The sequence below is a fragment of the Hippocampus guttulatus genome, chromosome 21, assembly GCF_054856545.1.
Source record: "Hippocampus guttulatus isolate MCC_2025c chromosome 21, RoL_Hgut_1.0, whole genome shotgun sequence".
Lineage (NCBI taxonomy): Eukaryota > Metazoa > Chordata > Actinopteri > Syngnathiformes > Syngnathidae > Hippocampus > Hippocampus guttulatus.
In genome coordinates, this window is record NC_141281.1 from 6,159,169 (window position 1) to 6,175,390 (window position 16,222).

General features: G+C 42.6%; 2 protein-coding genes across 3 annotated transcripts in view; both read left to right on the forward strand.

Moving 5' to 3' along the window:
* The first annotated feature begins 746 nt into the window (after positions 1-746).
* Positions 747-2,361, forward strand: LOC147186872 (cAMP-responsive element modulator-like). The gene is made up of 5 exons (XM_086102099.1): positions 747-857; positions 1,134-1,278; positions 1,552-1,620; positions 1,744-1,852; positions 2,009-2,361. The coding sequence occupies exons 1-5, from the start codon at positions 852-854 to the stop codon at positions 2,148-2,150; spliced, it is 471 nt and encodes a 156-aa protein (XP_085958225.1). The 5' UTR covers positions 747-851; the 3' UTR covers positions 2,151-2,361.
* A 6,266-nt stretch (positions 2,362-8,627) lies between these two features.
* The window catches only part of svila (supervillin a), a 37,545-nt gene continuing 29,950 nt past the window's right edge, over positions 8,628-16,222 (forward strand). The window contains exon 1 of one of the 2 annotated variants that reach the window (XM_086101899.1): positions 8,628-8,742. The gene's annotated coding sequence lies outside the window, so the exon portion shown is untranslated. Of the gene's footprint in view, positions 8,743-11,585; positions 11,674-16,222 lie in introns of those variants that run through there. The other variant, XM_086101897.1, reaches the window with a different exon arrangement.

Consider the following 16,222-nt stretch of genomic DNA (forward strand, 5'->3'; position numbering starts at 1 on the left):
AACACATCTGATTCAAATCATCGGGATCTGGGCCTCGAGAGCCCCTTTCCAGCCTATTTTAAATGTCTCCTTCCTCCAACAGGGCTAGTTTAAATAATCAGCTCACCAGCAAGCTTTGCAGAAGCCTGACAACGATCCTCATCATATAAATCAGGAGTGTTGGAGGGGGGAGACATCAAAAACAGGCTCTTGGGGGACACACTTGGGCAACAATGATTGAGAGCCTTCAGCCAGGACCTTGCAAGTATGTTTCTGGAATGTGGAAGAAGGCTGGAGTAACCTGGAGTCGAAAAACATGCAAGAAAATAACATGAAACTCACATTACTTATGAGCGATGACCACTAGGTATTAATTAGTACATATTGGTTTGACACCGCTAATGATTTCATGTTTCTCTGAATTTAATTGGAACATTTTCAGATTTGGGCACCTTTTACATGTTGTTCCATATTAATAAAAATCACAAAAGCTACTGTACATCGTTACCATATTGAATTAAATCGTAATCCCACTGAATCGAATTGAATCGAATCATTCCACTTGAAAATGTACTGTTTTTGAATCATGTCGTAGCCCGTGTATCAAGATACCTGTAATGGTCTTCTATTGGTGAGATTCACACCGCTAGATTACAGATATTTGTTTTCAATGCCCATTTTAGAGTATTTCCCCAATGTCATGTGACTTTGAAGCCAGCACATTCTGATCTTTGATGTAACTGGTTTGTCACTTCATAAAGGCAAACGGCTCCGGTTGAAAGGTGGGTGCAATGGGGGTTGCACTTATAAACCAGTTCGCACATTCTCAACCATTTTTTTCTGGGGCCTAGCCAGGGCAGTGTGTTACTGCAATGGATGTGAGTATTTGAAAACTTGTTTCCGTTAGTAGGAGGCCATATTAACATTTAGATAAAATCACTTCAAGGTTGTGAGGTTAAAGTACTTTGTTTTATGTCACATTTATTGAGATATGTTGTGATTGTAGAACACACTGAAGAAAGTTAACCCATGCATGATTTATACAGAAATATATTTGAATTCGAATTTGCCCTTGGCCATTGATCATGTGTCCAAAAGAATGGAAAGTGCTTGCTGTGAAATGTAATTGATTGATATGTTGTCCCTTTCTCTAGTCTCCCCCATCGAACAATTTATCCATTGAGGGGACACAGACACTGTCAGCCATGACCATCAACTCACAGGCCCTTCCATCGGATTCAAATTCTTCAGAATACTATCCATGGACGTATCAGAATCCCTGTTTCCCAGGATTTCAAGGTAAAAATCATTTGTACTTGTGTCTCCAAACATGGCTGTTCTCTCTTTTTTGATGTTTTGTCCACTTTAAAGAAGGGACATTGGAACTTCCAGTTTATTCAACTTGGGCTTCCGAACAGAATGTCATCGTTCCACTTTAAAATGTACCGTCCATGAATTGAGATACATGTCGGATTTGTTCGCAACAACTTTGTTGTTACATCAACGCAACCGAGGTCTCCAAAGAGAAATTTCTGATGAAACGCCAAACCAGTGTTTGAACATATTTTTCAGGTGCTGCATTCTGCTACCAGAGTGAAGGAGCGCAGGTTGTGCCAATCGCCATGACGACGACGCAGCCAGGTAGGGAGATTAAATACACACACACACACAAAAGAAGCAGAACAAATAATTTTATTTTGAAGTTGTTTGTATAGGCCATTGATGTCATGTGTCACCTTTAATACATCTCTGCTGGCCCTGCAGGTGACCTGACTGCCCCTCATCTCCAGTACGCCAGCCCCATTTTCACACAGGCCGTGCCACAGGGCGGCATCCCTCGGAAACAGTCAGAACGCAGCCTGATGAAGAACAGGTAGAGGAAATGTCATTTGCATAAGCTTAGCTGATAAATTGGCCACGTTCATGTGAACGGTTATGATAGCTGCCTTAAGGAAGAGTATTATAGTTTTAGTTCTACATGCTTCAGCTTACACATACGTATGAATTTGCTTCATGGGCTCTCTTCCAGGGAAGCTGCCCGCGAATACAGGCGGAGGAAAAAGGTCTATATTCAAGATCTTGAGAAACGTGCGGAAAAGCTTGAAATTGAAAACATGGCCTTGAAGGAAGAACTGAAAACCTGGAAAATGGGGCAACAGAAACTCCAATAATTTTCCCACAAATGGTTGGAATCCTTTCAGAGTCTGCGTTTGAATTGCACGTTTCTGTTAATCATATGACATTTATTTTTTTATTATTTGGTTACCGGGACACGTTTGTACATGCAGCCTGCAATGAATATTCTGGAATGTTTAGCTTCAGTGATTTTAAAAAGCCGGAATGCAGGCAATGCGGAATTGTCATAAAACTGTCCAACATGGACTTTTTCAATGTTTGAAATTGTGACATGAATCATGGAGGCAAATCCAAGTTTTTTTTATCGAGATGGAGGATTAGTTCAATGATTTTGCAAATATGAGCAAATGAGTATTGTCCAGCACTGGTATGGTGGGGGGGGGGGGGGGTGTTGCTTTGAATACTTGAAACAAAATGTGCAAAAGACTTGCACAGTATTCTCGCAAAAAGGTCTGATAACAGATACTGTGTTGAGCAGTGTCATGATACGTCAACGGGAGGAGGCGTCACCGACAGATTTTTGCACAGCCCCACATGCGAATGGACTAGAACTGTGACTTTTACTTTCATTCCAAATACTGTTGAAAAGTTTTCTCCTCCCTTCTGCAAAGTAGGCTTCTTTTTTTCATTCACCTCTTCTTACATCATCTCAAGAGTGAGCGGGCAGCAGGTGTGTTACATTTGCGTTTTTCTGCTCTCACACAGGGGGCCCGGTAGCACGTCGGCTTCACAGTGCAGAGGTACCGGGTTCGATTCCAGCTCCGGCTTCCCTGTGTGGAGTTTGCATGTTCTCCCCGGGCCTGCGTGGGTTTTCTCCGGGTGCTCCGGTTTCCTCCCACATTCCAAAACACATGCATGGCAGGCTGATTGGACGCTCTAAATTGTCCCTAGGTGTGAGTGTGGGCGTGGATGGTTGTTCGCCTCTGTGTGCCCTGCGATTGGCTGGCAACTGATTCAGGGTGTCCCCCGCCTACTGCCCGAAGACGGCTGGGATAGGCTCCAGCACCCCCCGCAACCCTAGTGAGGATCAAGCGGTTCGGAAAATGGATGGATGGATGCTCTCACACACTCAACATTACGGGTCACTGGAAGTTCAAAATGACACCCGATGGCAAAGAATTGTTGCTACATGAGGGATGGACGCCTGACCCGCACCCACACTCGGAGTAGCCCTTGATTCATTTTTGAAACCAATATTGACCGTAGCCACACAGCTTTTTGCTGTGTGAACGGCGTTCGCCAGCAGCACCCAAAATGCAGGGGTGACACTCTGGCTTTGCAGGGCTCCTATGACAAAGCAGTGTGAGATTTATGGCCATATACATAGCGTACTTCACTCTTAATATTTCGGTGAGTCGACCTGATAGTTGGGGGATTTTGATTGACATGCGGGACAAACACAGTTGAAGAACATTTGAGTGAGTTGAGTTTTTTGTGAATGTTTACAAAATAAGTTCTTGCACTTCATGTTGCTGTGCGGTTCAGCAGTTGTGTGCTATCTTTGGGAATGTTTTCTTGCAAGAGATCCCTTTGCACAAGGGGAAAAAAATGGTATGTGTTAGTTTTTTTTTTGGTTTTTTTTTTTGCTTCAAAGCCTTTGTAGTTCGGGAATTATTCCTGTACACATGCAGTGGAGCATTAAAAGATATCACCATTGTATTCTGTGGATTGGTTCAATAAAAAAACAGACATTTGCACATATTTTGTCCTTATTTAAAATAATATAATTGTCATTCATCTGGTGAGGATGTTTGTGGCCCTCTGTGGCCCCCCAGTTGCTTGGTCATTAAAAAAGAAACTTTTTGTGCTGTGAATCAAAATTCAAGTTGCGAGTGAGCTTTGGAAATTCCACTGGTTGTGTAAAGTGAAAAAAATAGAACAGTTGACACTGCACTTTCAGTCCTTTATTGGCTTGTAAAAAACAGTCAAATGCACAAATACAAAATGCGAATGCTCGCTAGCAGCAACTTTAGGCTAAAACTCAGATCCACACGCTGACATTAACTGCCATGTTGCTGACGTTACCCACTGCCGAGTAAACCGTTTAACAGTGGCTGACCAATTACAAAATAATACATTAAAAAAAAAATATTCATCAACTGAACTTGAGTGAAATGAAATGAAGAAAGCTGAAGCGTTTTCCTGTTTTTCAGGACAAAAAGTCCCGCAGCGACTCACATGTCATCATTTGCTTGCAGTACTTTGGCAGAGCCCAACGAAAAACTTTGTCACGTTGGGAAAATCCACCCTGATGAGCAAGTGAAATAGCAGGCGGCTGAGTCACTTCATCCTGCGTAGCAGCTGCCATGTGCCGAAGAACCTACGTTACTTTCTAAATCCATGTGTGGCCATCTGCTATGTAGCAAACGCCCCTCTTGTTATGTCGGCGCATGCCGAACGAAGTGAATTACGCATGATGCCGTTGCTGTCATCGGCTGTTTTGAATTATTCAGCCTGGCTAACAGTGGGCAACCAACAGTGCGGAGGCCTGTTTGCCGTTGAGCTGTCATTCATTCATTATTGATGAGAGGGAAGACCTGCGGCATAAAAGAGCAACACGCAGATGGATTCTATGTTGTTCATCCTTGATAATATCATACGCTACTACAGGCGTTTACGTTTTGGCAACATCTAGTCAGGCTTGAATGTTTTTGGTCTTGACACCCCAACATTGAGAGGGGAATGTAATACCCACGTGGGCCTTTCTGACCGTCTTCGCAAATTTCTACGATTCCAGTAAAAATGAAAAGGAGAAGAGGTTACGACCGCCATCCCAGTTAATAATACAGTTGCGGTCTTCGTCTCTGAATTTTTTCTTCACGTTTTGGGACAGTCTGGAGTTCCCGTGGCACCATGCTGCTTCTCGCAGGTCAGCCCTGGTACTACGACAGATTTCTTGTGGGAGAAGACTTGCGATTGTCTGTCGGGATATCTGTCGATCGATCGAACGAATGCTTGAAGGCCTTGAGCTCATTCTGCTCTCTTGTATTGCAGCACGAGGGCAGCGTATTCCTTCAAACAATCCTTTCTTTTGATTTCCGCATTATTTTTACACAATGTGGACCACAGACGATGTGAAAGTAGTGGGAGAGCTGTGTGGGCCTGTGTTCGACGACAAGCGAATGGCACTCTACACTGACAATGACCGTTTTGGAGCTCACTGACAAAGACGCAAGCAACTTTAGCGGACATTTACATACCAGCAATACTGTGCAAAGTGTCTCACGGCGAGTCACTGTAATTGTGTTGTCATGCTTTTTAAGAAATTGATATTGTGTGCTGCATTGTGAAGTGGATGTTTTCATCCTTTGCAACCCTTGAAACACAGGCTAAATTCAACAGGTCACAAAATAGACTGTGAGTGTCTATCATTGGAGTGTTTTGACAAAAAAACAACAAAAAAAACAAAAACAAAAACAAAACCCACATCTTAAGACATGTTATCAAAACGCCTGGGAACTGATTTGAATTGTGAGATAAATAGGATCGCATGCCCCCTAAAACATAAACAAAGTGTTAAAATGGAAAAATTGAAGATGATTCTTGATTTTTGAATATATGAGATGTGTTCCCATCGCATTGGTGTGTCCTGATGTTCTTCCTCAAATCAGTTAAATGTGACCTCATTAAGAGTGACTGTTACATCATTCTTATTGGCTAGCGCCCGAACCATCTCATGTTCAGTGTTCTTTGACAAATCACTCACAGATGTGACTATGTCATCACCTTCTCAGTAAGGCTAGAAAAGCAGTTTTGTGAGTAAAAAAAAAAAATATATATATATATATATAATAATCATTTAAAAAAATCATCCCTGAAATGGACTCCTCGCTTAAAATACAAGTTGTTTTAACACCTGTTATTATTAAATTCGGGGAGTATAACCAGATTTTATGAGGTCATCTAGTGATATGTATGCTGAAAGAATTTTTCACACGAAGGCTAAAAGCAGCAGAGAATCTCCTGTGCCTTTAATGGTGGAATTCCTTTTAATAGCAGTTCTTCAAGCAAATTGGGCCTCCTAATATTCTCATCCAACAGAGGAGGTCATTATCCAATAAAAAAAAAACGAAAACCTCCATATCACTTGACACACCCTCGACTAAATCATAGCTGAAAAAAATGAATCTACCAATCCATATTCCACTCATACAAAACATTGGGCACATCCCAAATGTCTCTGCTTCAACGACCATGATCGCATGCGTGTCCAAATGTTGCAAGTGTCCATTTGCCTCATCCATGAACTCATTGCGCACACAATGAATGGTATTTGTAATGTAATTGGCGGACTTCAAACACATCAAATAAATTGAGCAGTCTTCTATGGATAGCCACTATAATAGTCTGTGGATGGTAGATGACATTTTATATGGTTCGGCTATAGGTCAATTCCCGCTTTGATGGCGATATATTGAACAAGTCTATCATTTGGCACATGAATAATGCCGTGTTTTTTTTTTTCTCTTTTCTCATGTTAGCTTCTCGGGCAGCGCTGTCGTGAGTACTGGCTGTCACACACGTCATCTTCCTCATCACGCAAACATAAAAGGAGGGGTGTGGGGTCGGGGCACTGGCTACTGTAAAACGTAGTCACGCAAAATGCAATTAAAAGTAATGAGGGTCTGAAATATTGGCTCTGCAGAGACAAGTTACAAGGTAAATGGCATTGGAGAAAAGCCCGGCGCTATGAAGAACAATGGCGTACAAAAGAGGTCTTGTTAGTCGCCGGAGAACTCTGCCGGTTTGACCTCATTATTGGGGTTTATAGTGGTCACACCAATGACAAGAATGCACACTCATTTGGCATGCATCTGAAATGTCTCCATTTTCTAAGACAGCATGTTTACAGAGATATCATGTCTTTCTTTCCTGATTTCAAACATACCAGTGGAGTTATGAGATGAGCCAAAGAAAATAAAATGCATACAAATGGTACATGAGATGACATTCGTGGAGTACTTTTAGAGAAGTTATCACAAAAACGTGGGTTGAATTGGGCACATCACATTTGGCACATTACCCTGCTTGAAATGTTACATCAGCCTGATGGCATATTTTTTTTTCTTCCCCCTGAGAAAAGTAAAGTACCGTAGAACGTGTAGGGAACAGCAGATGTGCCTTTTGTCGGTCAGTACTGCATCTGTGTCTAATTGTCACTTTACGTCTCACATAATTTTGGTATTTATGGAATGCATAATTCAGCAACAACTGTCAGTCTTCTCAGCATCGCCAAATATATTCGATTAATGTTGAGCAACAACAAAGCATTGTGTTGAGGTGGCTCTTGTCAGCACACAAAGCACGCTTTATCTTTGTTTCACACATAACAGATTACATGCGAGGGGATATTTACTCCACTGCGTGGCTTTGAAAGTGGTCGTCTGTTGGATGAGGGAGGAACTAAAATGTATGGCATTCATTACATCTGCTCCAAATTAACTTTTGCTGCTAAGTTCCACATGACTAATATTCTCACTAGCCACTCTTTGACATTATTTGCTCGCCCCTCGTCCGTTACCCTCGACAACACCATCTAAAGAAAACACCACCCTGGAGACGGTTCAAAGAAGGCGACGTGAACAAGAAGCAGAGGAGACGAGCCAGTCAAACAAAGGTCAAACGTTTACTTTTCCGCTTCAGTGAAAACTGCCTCAGACAATTTCAAGTGCTTGTCATAACCGAAGTGAGTAGCTCCTCAAATGCCACTTTGCCCTTTACAAATGAGCTGATGAAGTCACAAAGACTGGCGAGGCACTAACACCGGTCATATTGAATGTTTATCCGTGGCTACACTATGTTTTTAATGGACAGGATATGCAGACTGTTTCCTCGACCATTAGAGCAAACAGGAAATTGAATCCACATTTGCATTGTGGCTTATGTAGTAAGTCAGCACAGGAAAACACTTTACATTACTTTGCATCTGTGCAGCATCCATATCAGAGGAGCATAACTGAGTTAATGAAAGCAGAACTGGAGACTAGACGTTGTCCATGTCCAAGAGTGGATATAAATGTTCTCACAGGCTACCCAAATGCACTTTGTGGAAACCGCAAAATCATCCACTACGTCTATCGCTCTGAATTCCCCATCTGTATGACAATTAGGAAAATTTTCTCCACAAAAAGAAAAACTCTGGCTTTTTGGTCACAAGAAGAATGCAGAGGAAGTATGTAAATCTCAAGATGAACAACATCTTTGAACCGGCTGTTGTGAGCTTGTCTTCAACATTAAAGCCTTTAAAACGACATAGTAATTGGGAAGAAGTCAACATATTCATTGTTATCGTGACAGCAATGGAGTGAAAATAAGAATAAGCAATCAAAATTGGACGCGTGCTTCTTGGCGGGGTCGAATGAATCCACGAGAAGCAAAATACAGTTCTGTACGAAGATAAGCTTTTATTTTGAAATCAATCACAAGAAGCTGATGTGGTCACCACCAGCAGCTTGACTCACGTGATTAAGCTAATGACAAGCGCTGGCTGGTTGTGATTGACAGCGGTCGTGTATTCATTTTTGTACGTGCGTGTGCAAGCGGGATGTTCCGAAAGTTTGTTTTTAGCCGTTCGTCGTTTAGCCTGGCGTCCCATTGACGTGCTTCATTCAACACAGACGGCTACAAGTAAGTATGTCTTTTCGATTGTTTGCTTTCAAAACATTTCTGTGCAAAACGTTTCTTCGCCGCAGCGGAGCTCAAACAAGCGGCCGAGAAAAGTTTGCAATCATGAAAGTCTGGTTCATTCGGCTGCTAAAAAAACACACGAATCGTGCTCGTGCGTCTGTGGGAAGTTCACTATTCTGTCCGGTTTTAAAAATGAAATAAATAAATAAATAAAAGAGCAAGTCACTGCGAGCTCTTCATTGCGGTAATTGGGCATTTCGTATTACGACTGTCACCTGCATGATATATTTATGCAGGTGACCCTGCCCTTCTCGGACAAAAATTGTAATTTTTCTTAAAAGCGGAATATACAGGAGGTACGACGGTGGTTCCCCGAATGCAAACCTATGCTCAGTTGTCATTTCAAAAATGCTGCGTATCATCATCATGATCATCTTTACGTTCAAGATGCAGTCCATAGAAAGCCACTGAAGCCTTTATTCAATTAATATCCAGCTAAAGGTCCGTGTAGTATCCTACAAGCACGCTCTTTTTAGTCACCAACAATTCAGCGCACCTAGTCCGTGACCTGCACAAATGTGTGAAATTGCAAATTAAAATCTTCACGAACTGCTCTATTCGCATATTATTAATACGACGGACGCGCGGCCGATGAACTAGCTCATTTTATAAACTGACAGCTTGTGAAAGCTGTAATGACGACGAAGGAAAGCTGCATCAACACGGTTGATTCAATGCGAAGCTTGACAACTCTCACTTCTTGACATAAAATGCAAGTTGGTGTCACATTCTGCATCCCATAGCAAGTTCATCCATTGAGACACTCTGTATACATGATGATATACTGACGCCTGAATTGAGGCGAGATAAGAATTTTGTAGATGCTTGTCAATTTTAATTGTACAGTTCAGATACACACATGCATACATCCACCTATTGTGCAGCACCAACCAATGTATTTCCCTCTTCCTTCCTGTGTAACAGGTAGTGTAAAATTCGACCAAAATAAGTGGTCTCCATAGCTTAGCAGTTAGTTGGACTTTATTTATAGCTTTGGTGTTTTTGTCAAATAAGGGTGGTGTGATGCTGAGCATCACCCCCCTCAAAATGTTTGGTGGAGGGGGCATCGTGCTCGGGACTGTTTTGCATCCTCAAGGCCTGGACGCGTTGCTATCATTGAAAAAAAAAAGTACTATAACTCACACATTCATCAAGATTTTTGGAATGAAGCACCCCCGACTGAATGGCTTCAACAGAAGTAATTGCAACTTCTGGAGTGTCCCAATCCGAGTCCTGACCTCAACCCCATTACGATTCCATGGCATGATTTCTCATGATATTGCTGGACTAAAACAGTTTTGTAAAACACAATGATCATTTTCAATGATTCTCCCGCCTCTGGTGCAGGGCTGATTTGCAACTGTAGAAAACATTTCGTTTCAAAACAGCCCAAATGTTCCTTGTGGAAATGGCTTAAGTGTGGCCCCTGCTGATTTAGTTTTTCCCCGCTAAGTTCAGAGAGAGAGAGTGCCAGAATGGGTTTGTTACATAAGTCTGTCGTGTGTTACGTCATTGTTTTGGGGGCCCGTTCCATAAAACCGAAGCTTTGGCTTCATGAGGGGGAGGAGGAGGTGGGAAGCTGACGGTCTATTGGAAGCAGATGCTCTTCTTTTGGGAGACCACAAGGGTGAGCAGAGCCCACCTGCAAATTTACATGGACGATGTTAAAGTTTTTTTTGGTTTTCTCTGGAAACGGTGGACGTGGGTTTAGTCCATTAGCGTTTGTTGACTAAGCACCACATCATGTTGAAAGTATGGTTCGGGAGGGCTGCGTTGCCATGACTTTGTCGCGAAAACACGAAAACCGCCATGATTTATAGGCCTGTAATCCTCAACAACCGCACCTCTTTTGTTCTCACTATTCCCCCCCCCCCCCAATTCTGTGCTGTGTTCAGATGTTTACAGTTTGTTTTTGGTCCGGTTTTTAAGTAGCCAACCCTTCTTTTCGGATGACCAACACGTTGAAGAGCATACGTTACCAAAGATACTTATACAGTTAAATGTTTTGCTGACTGTGTGTCTTTGTACTGGTCATTCCCAACAAACTGGAGGCTGTCCAGCACTTGAGGACGGATTGTGTTCGGCCTTTTAAAGATGTTGACATTTAAGGACACTGAGGGGGAAAAAAAAATTACAAGCCCTTCTACGGGATTAGTATAGGTACACTGTTTTGGCCCCACCGACTAATTCACATCACAAATACGACGCGGGAGTGTTTTCTAAGAACAGATAGATATTTGATAACTCATAACAGCATATTATACACGCAGTACAATCACAGCATTCTAAATTTATCCAGGTGGGTAACATTTCGACGCACTAGAGGAGAGTTGCTGAGGTCATGGCCTAAATCTGATTCGATACAGTTTTAAAGCCGTATGAAGCAAAGAAACACAGCTACGCTCATTTTGCCTTAAATGGGCTGGTGAAAAATGAGGTGAATGAGCAACAGACTGTAGACTTGGTTTAATATATTACCAAGTGGATGCTACATTAACACCACTTTAATATCCAAAAAGATTCAAAACATAGTCCTGTATATCAAACTATAGCAAAATAGACACTTAGGCTTCATTTTGTCCCAGTCAGAGAGATAATTTCACAATTTGATTATTGGAGTGGATGTTGTTGTTGGTTCTCATGACAGCGCAATAGTTGCCGCGAAGCTTGTGGCCGGTCGTGATGCTCGTATGCCACAATTACGTTTTACCCTCTGCTTCCGTCAGTTGACATAGGTGGAGTCACTTGCTAGATCTCTCTAATTGTTCGTGTCGGTCTCCTAGAGCAACTGGATCCAGCTGCCCAACAGTTTGCTGCTGCTTGCCCCTTCCACTCCTCATTTGCAAGTTTCTCGCTGTGAGCTGGGGAGAGGTCAGTACACAAACACCCCCTCTCCTATGAAGAGCGGACATTCTTGTCTGCATAGATACCTGCGGCTCATGCTGTTCACATGATTATCTAGCACAAGATCTTCTGACGGCCCTGTTCCGTAGATGCTTGTGTTGTTGCCTCGATGTTGGAAATTGGAGACCTAAACAGCTGCTGCGCTGACACAATAGTCAATGTTGCCAAGCGCACCAATGCACGCATGCTTACGTGTGGTTAAAATGAGACAGTGAGCGGTAGAGAGCTCAAGCGGGGACTTGGATCAATTTTCTTTCAGTGCTTTTCATGCACTGGGTTGGAGTGGACCTCGTTCAAAGCAACAATTACTAATGGACATTTGATGTCATGTGATCAGGCGATACATTCTAAATCTGGCTAAGTGAGATCTTCCCACTGAAAATTATTATTTTTTTATATGCATATAATGCCTGTTACAGTATTTTTGGTTGACTTTTTTCCACCCTCCACGTCTGTGGATGGGATTTTGACAACATTATCATCAGTCAGTGAAACGTTTTGAAAAGTTTGTTGTTGTGTAAACATACCCCGAAGAACCACTTTACTGCCAGCACTACTGTACTTGTCTTTTCCACTCTCAATTTGTGGCCACCAAATTTAAAAATGGTTTCTTCTTTTCCTTCCTCGAATGCAGATTTGTGGACCTGATTTGCGCTCAGTCAAGTTTGTAAAAGAGCGGGCCGAGGAGTGTATTGCAAGTGAAATGAAAAACACTGGCACATATGGCCGGTCACGATGCATTATGGGGAGCGAACAGCTTGCGCAAATTAGTTTTGTTGGGCTAATTGAGACAGGGCAGCAAAGAAGAGGTGAAGTTTGACCTTTTTGGGAGCAGCGTACGCATGCCCGCTGCTGTATTGATTTACTGGCGTAACTTTTACCCTGCCGCTGTTAAAAATTTGCCTCGCTTTCAAAAATGTTTGATCAAGAAAGCATGACAGGAGCAGGGATTGTTGTGCCGATACCATCTGGAAACACTAGATGGTAATGTTTGCTGGATGTTTTTTCCCATTTCATGACACCGAGCACAGAGATTTAAGGGCTTTGTAACTGAACCAAACAATTGATGAAAAAGCCACTTGACACACAAAGGACGCAGAACTCCAAACATAAGCGAGCTTGTTGGGGTTTTTTTTCTCCTCTTGCGGTCCACTATCTGTCAGATATGACTGCCACTTGTTGCGCTCTTCATCTGATTGATCTGACTCGGTGTTGATGAAGTGGGAAAGCACCGCTCTAAATTTATCACCCCCGCACCCTCCGTTGGGTTCATGCCTGCTGGAGATGTATCCACGACACATGGACCCCCTAAAGGAGGGTCGTAGATGGAAAGTGTGTGTGGGGGTAAGGGGGGGGGGGGGCTACGAGGGGCGTTATTGCAACGACAAGTTGACCCGTCGGTCCATCTTCTATGTCCCAGTAGTCCTGTTCCACACGTCTCCAGATCCCTAATCTTCTCCAGCCAACCTAAAACAGGAACAACTTTGAACATTCAGCCTGAATCTTTTGAACTTTATATTGAATGACCGTCTAAGAAGATCACGAAGGTATGTGGCTTTTATATTTTGTGGGGCAACGCTGTGTTTCAGTCACAACTTTTGGCTCACTTGAAGTGTTGATTGTGATTGTGTTGCCAGGGTAAAAGCTTTGAACACACCAAATTTCGAGTTAAGTTCCCTAAATGGGTCACGGGTCAGTTTTTATTGGGCTGCCGATTGCCATTGAGGTAAATGCTGGAAGGTATTTTAATCATTGTCAAACAGTTTCTAGGCTACGGGCGTTTTGATGCGTTTGTCGTAAAAATGTAACCGTGTTGTTCTTCACCGTTTTATGTGTCAACTGAATATCAATACTTGCATTGGCAGAATGATCTAGAGTAAACTATTTCGGGTGATTGGAAAAAAAGGAAGTGTTGTTCTAAATTCAAAAAAAAAATAATTTTGCCAAAATATGCTTCTTTTTTTTTTCCCGAAATATTTTTGAGTATAATTGGAATTGGTCACGTGTTAAGGTGTTCTGGATCCACATTACGAATGTTCCAAGCTGTGTTCATTTTGGATGTCAGTTGAGAAGAAAAAAAAAGGCAGTTTGTGTCAGTCAGGGGTGGATCTCTTAATGTGACTCACTCTGTGCTCGGTCTCCAGTTGTTCATTGTGCCGCACCTGCTCCGACCCTGTCAGAACACCGACAGAAATAGAGTGCTGCCGAGTGCAGCAACACACACACACCAAACATTCCCCTAAGTTTTTCCATCCAAATTTCAAGCGCTTCGCCTCGTCGCTGATACTCTCAGCAGTGTTGAGCAAAGTGATGAAGCTGACCAGTCAAAATGTCTAAACGAGACAAAAAAACAAAAAACAAATATCAAGCGGGTTTTATTCCCTTTGCGTCTTTATTTATGAATGTCGAATGAACTTGGACATTTACAGGATTTAATTGGAGTCATCCTGATGGCTGGTTTATTTTTACATCACGGCCCAAATATACACGAGCCCTGGTTTACTAACGTAGTTTGACGACCTGATTTTGAGGTATAGGGTGGGTGGGTGGGGGGGGGGGGGTTGTCAGCTGGTCTAGAGTGGAGGGTAAGGCAGTGTGCGGCACGATGTTGTGATAGTCTTCAGTTACACATCGTCACAGCTCGACCGGCTGTGACGCCATCACCTTTTCTCAGCTAGTGATTGTGGAGTCGCCGTGGTTTAACTGACTCACCTCCACCGCATTTTATCTCCTTATTGGGCCAGGAGCAAAGCTGACTAATCAGAAATGTGAGCTTCTGATTGTATAGTCAGTTATTATTGCAGTGTGAGGTCCCGTTGGTGATCACGTGACACCGTTCAAGCGAGTATTCAAATTGTTTTTCAATACAAAGCGACTTGTCCACAGAGATCGGGTCCGCTTTGTCTTAGCCGTCTGCAAAGCAGTTTAGGTTTGCATTTAAAATCTTGTCCGACGGCCTATAATCCCGGTCGCCTCACGTGGTGGTCTTAAGTGCATATTTACCTCGCCTCGTCATCTTTTCATTTATTTAAAACCCACCAGCCCTCGTTTATCGAATTAGTGGTGATTTATGATGAGCCACTAATAGTCCTTTGGGGCTTCGACTGGACTGTCTGTCCCTAATGTTGACCTCAGATTTGAGCTCTGTTGGAGGCTGCTTCAGCTGCAGGTAAGGCCTTGGACAAGATGCAATGCCACTTCAACTCTCTTGGAAAGTACTTAAGAGTCTTGTAGAGTTCAAAAATAATGGGCAAAAATAAATGTCTGCAAGTCTGGGCAAAAAATAATTGTCTGCAAGTGTTTATCTAATAATGACCGGCCGCACATGTGAGCATGTCCAGGCTGAAATCATCCGCTGTCGTTGACCGAACATCTGGGGAGGTGATTAGTGGAGAGGAACAACTCTGTTATGCTTGTCTGGTTCTCGGCGCTGTTTCATTTCACAATTGTGATCAGCTGATAGGATTTGATATGCCGGGGAAACTTTGTTGCTCGAAATAATGAATCAACAAATTACCCTTTTTCGCCTATTACACACTCGTAGTTCTCTTGCGGTACTTAAGAAGTGCATTTCGTTGTTTTGCTTTTAATGATGCAGATTCCCTTTTTTTTAAATTTATTTTTTTCCATACATGTGGATTTGTATTTTACTGCACAGGGATCGCTTTGTATTTGGGGAAGCCTCAATATGTACATGTACTGGTAAGGTCCACTTGAAGTGCATGAGCTTATTCCTACAATCCTGGTTTTCAATGATCCGTTATAATTTCAGATTGACAAAATGTTATCGCAGAGAGAGGGAAGAACAAAGGTCTGGGCCCAGTCATCAATGTATTCCTGAATAGATACAGCATCCTGGAATCAATCACAATTGTCACTGACCTTTTGACCCATCCTGCTTTCTTTTATTGAGCTGTAATGTTTGCCTTGAATCGTTGCCAGGAAAATCAAATCGCTTTAATCATGATTTTTTTTTAAATTCCCTTTCATCGTTTCGCTCTATTGCTTGACCTGACCCTGCAATTCCCCACCAAGGTTTCAGACACAGAGAAGCGTTGCCTCATGAGAGTAACCTGTAAAGTCTTGCCCATTCTCAGCAGTTGAGGCTCATCGTTGGTAATAACAGGGTAGTAACCATCAGGCATTTTTTTTTTTTTTTTTTTTTGGCGGGGCTGATCTCATCTTTGACAGATGTGTCAAAGAAACAAACATTACCCCAATGAGTAAGACATACATTCATACATACATCCAGGCAGGTGTTAACATGGTTGGAGGTGCAGAGGTGATGATAGCGTTCCAGATGGCAGCATTTGTGTCCCACCTTTCAAAACGCTCACTTTGGAGCGTCTGTCTGTGTCAGCGTGTTTACGTGCTCGTCGATGAGCTCATCTCAGCAGACCTAAACATGTCATCCCTTTTCGTGTTCTCAACCCCTCGATTGTCTGCTGGGCTTCATATTAAATTCCTCATGTAGTCCTCTACCATGGTGGGTTTTGTCAATTTTTCACCCGATTTT

Excerpts from the sequence above, each read along its gene's own strand:
- LOC147186872 (XM_086102099.1), top strand. Across the intron at positions 1,279-1,551 it reads CTGTTTCCCAGGATTTCAAG|GTGCTGCATTCTGCTACCAG; the intron begins GTAAAAATCATT and ends CATATTTTTCAG. Across the intron at positions 1,853-2,008 it reads CGCAGCCTGATGAAGAACAG|GGAAGCTGCCCGCGAATACA; the intron begins GTAGAGGAAATG and ends GCTCTCTTCCAG.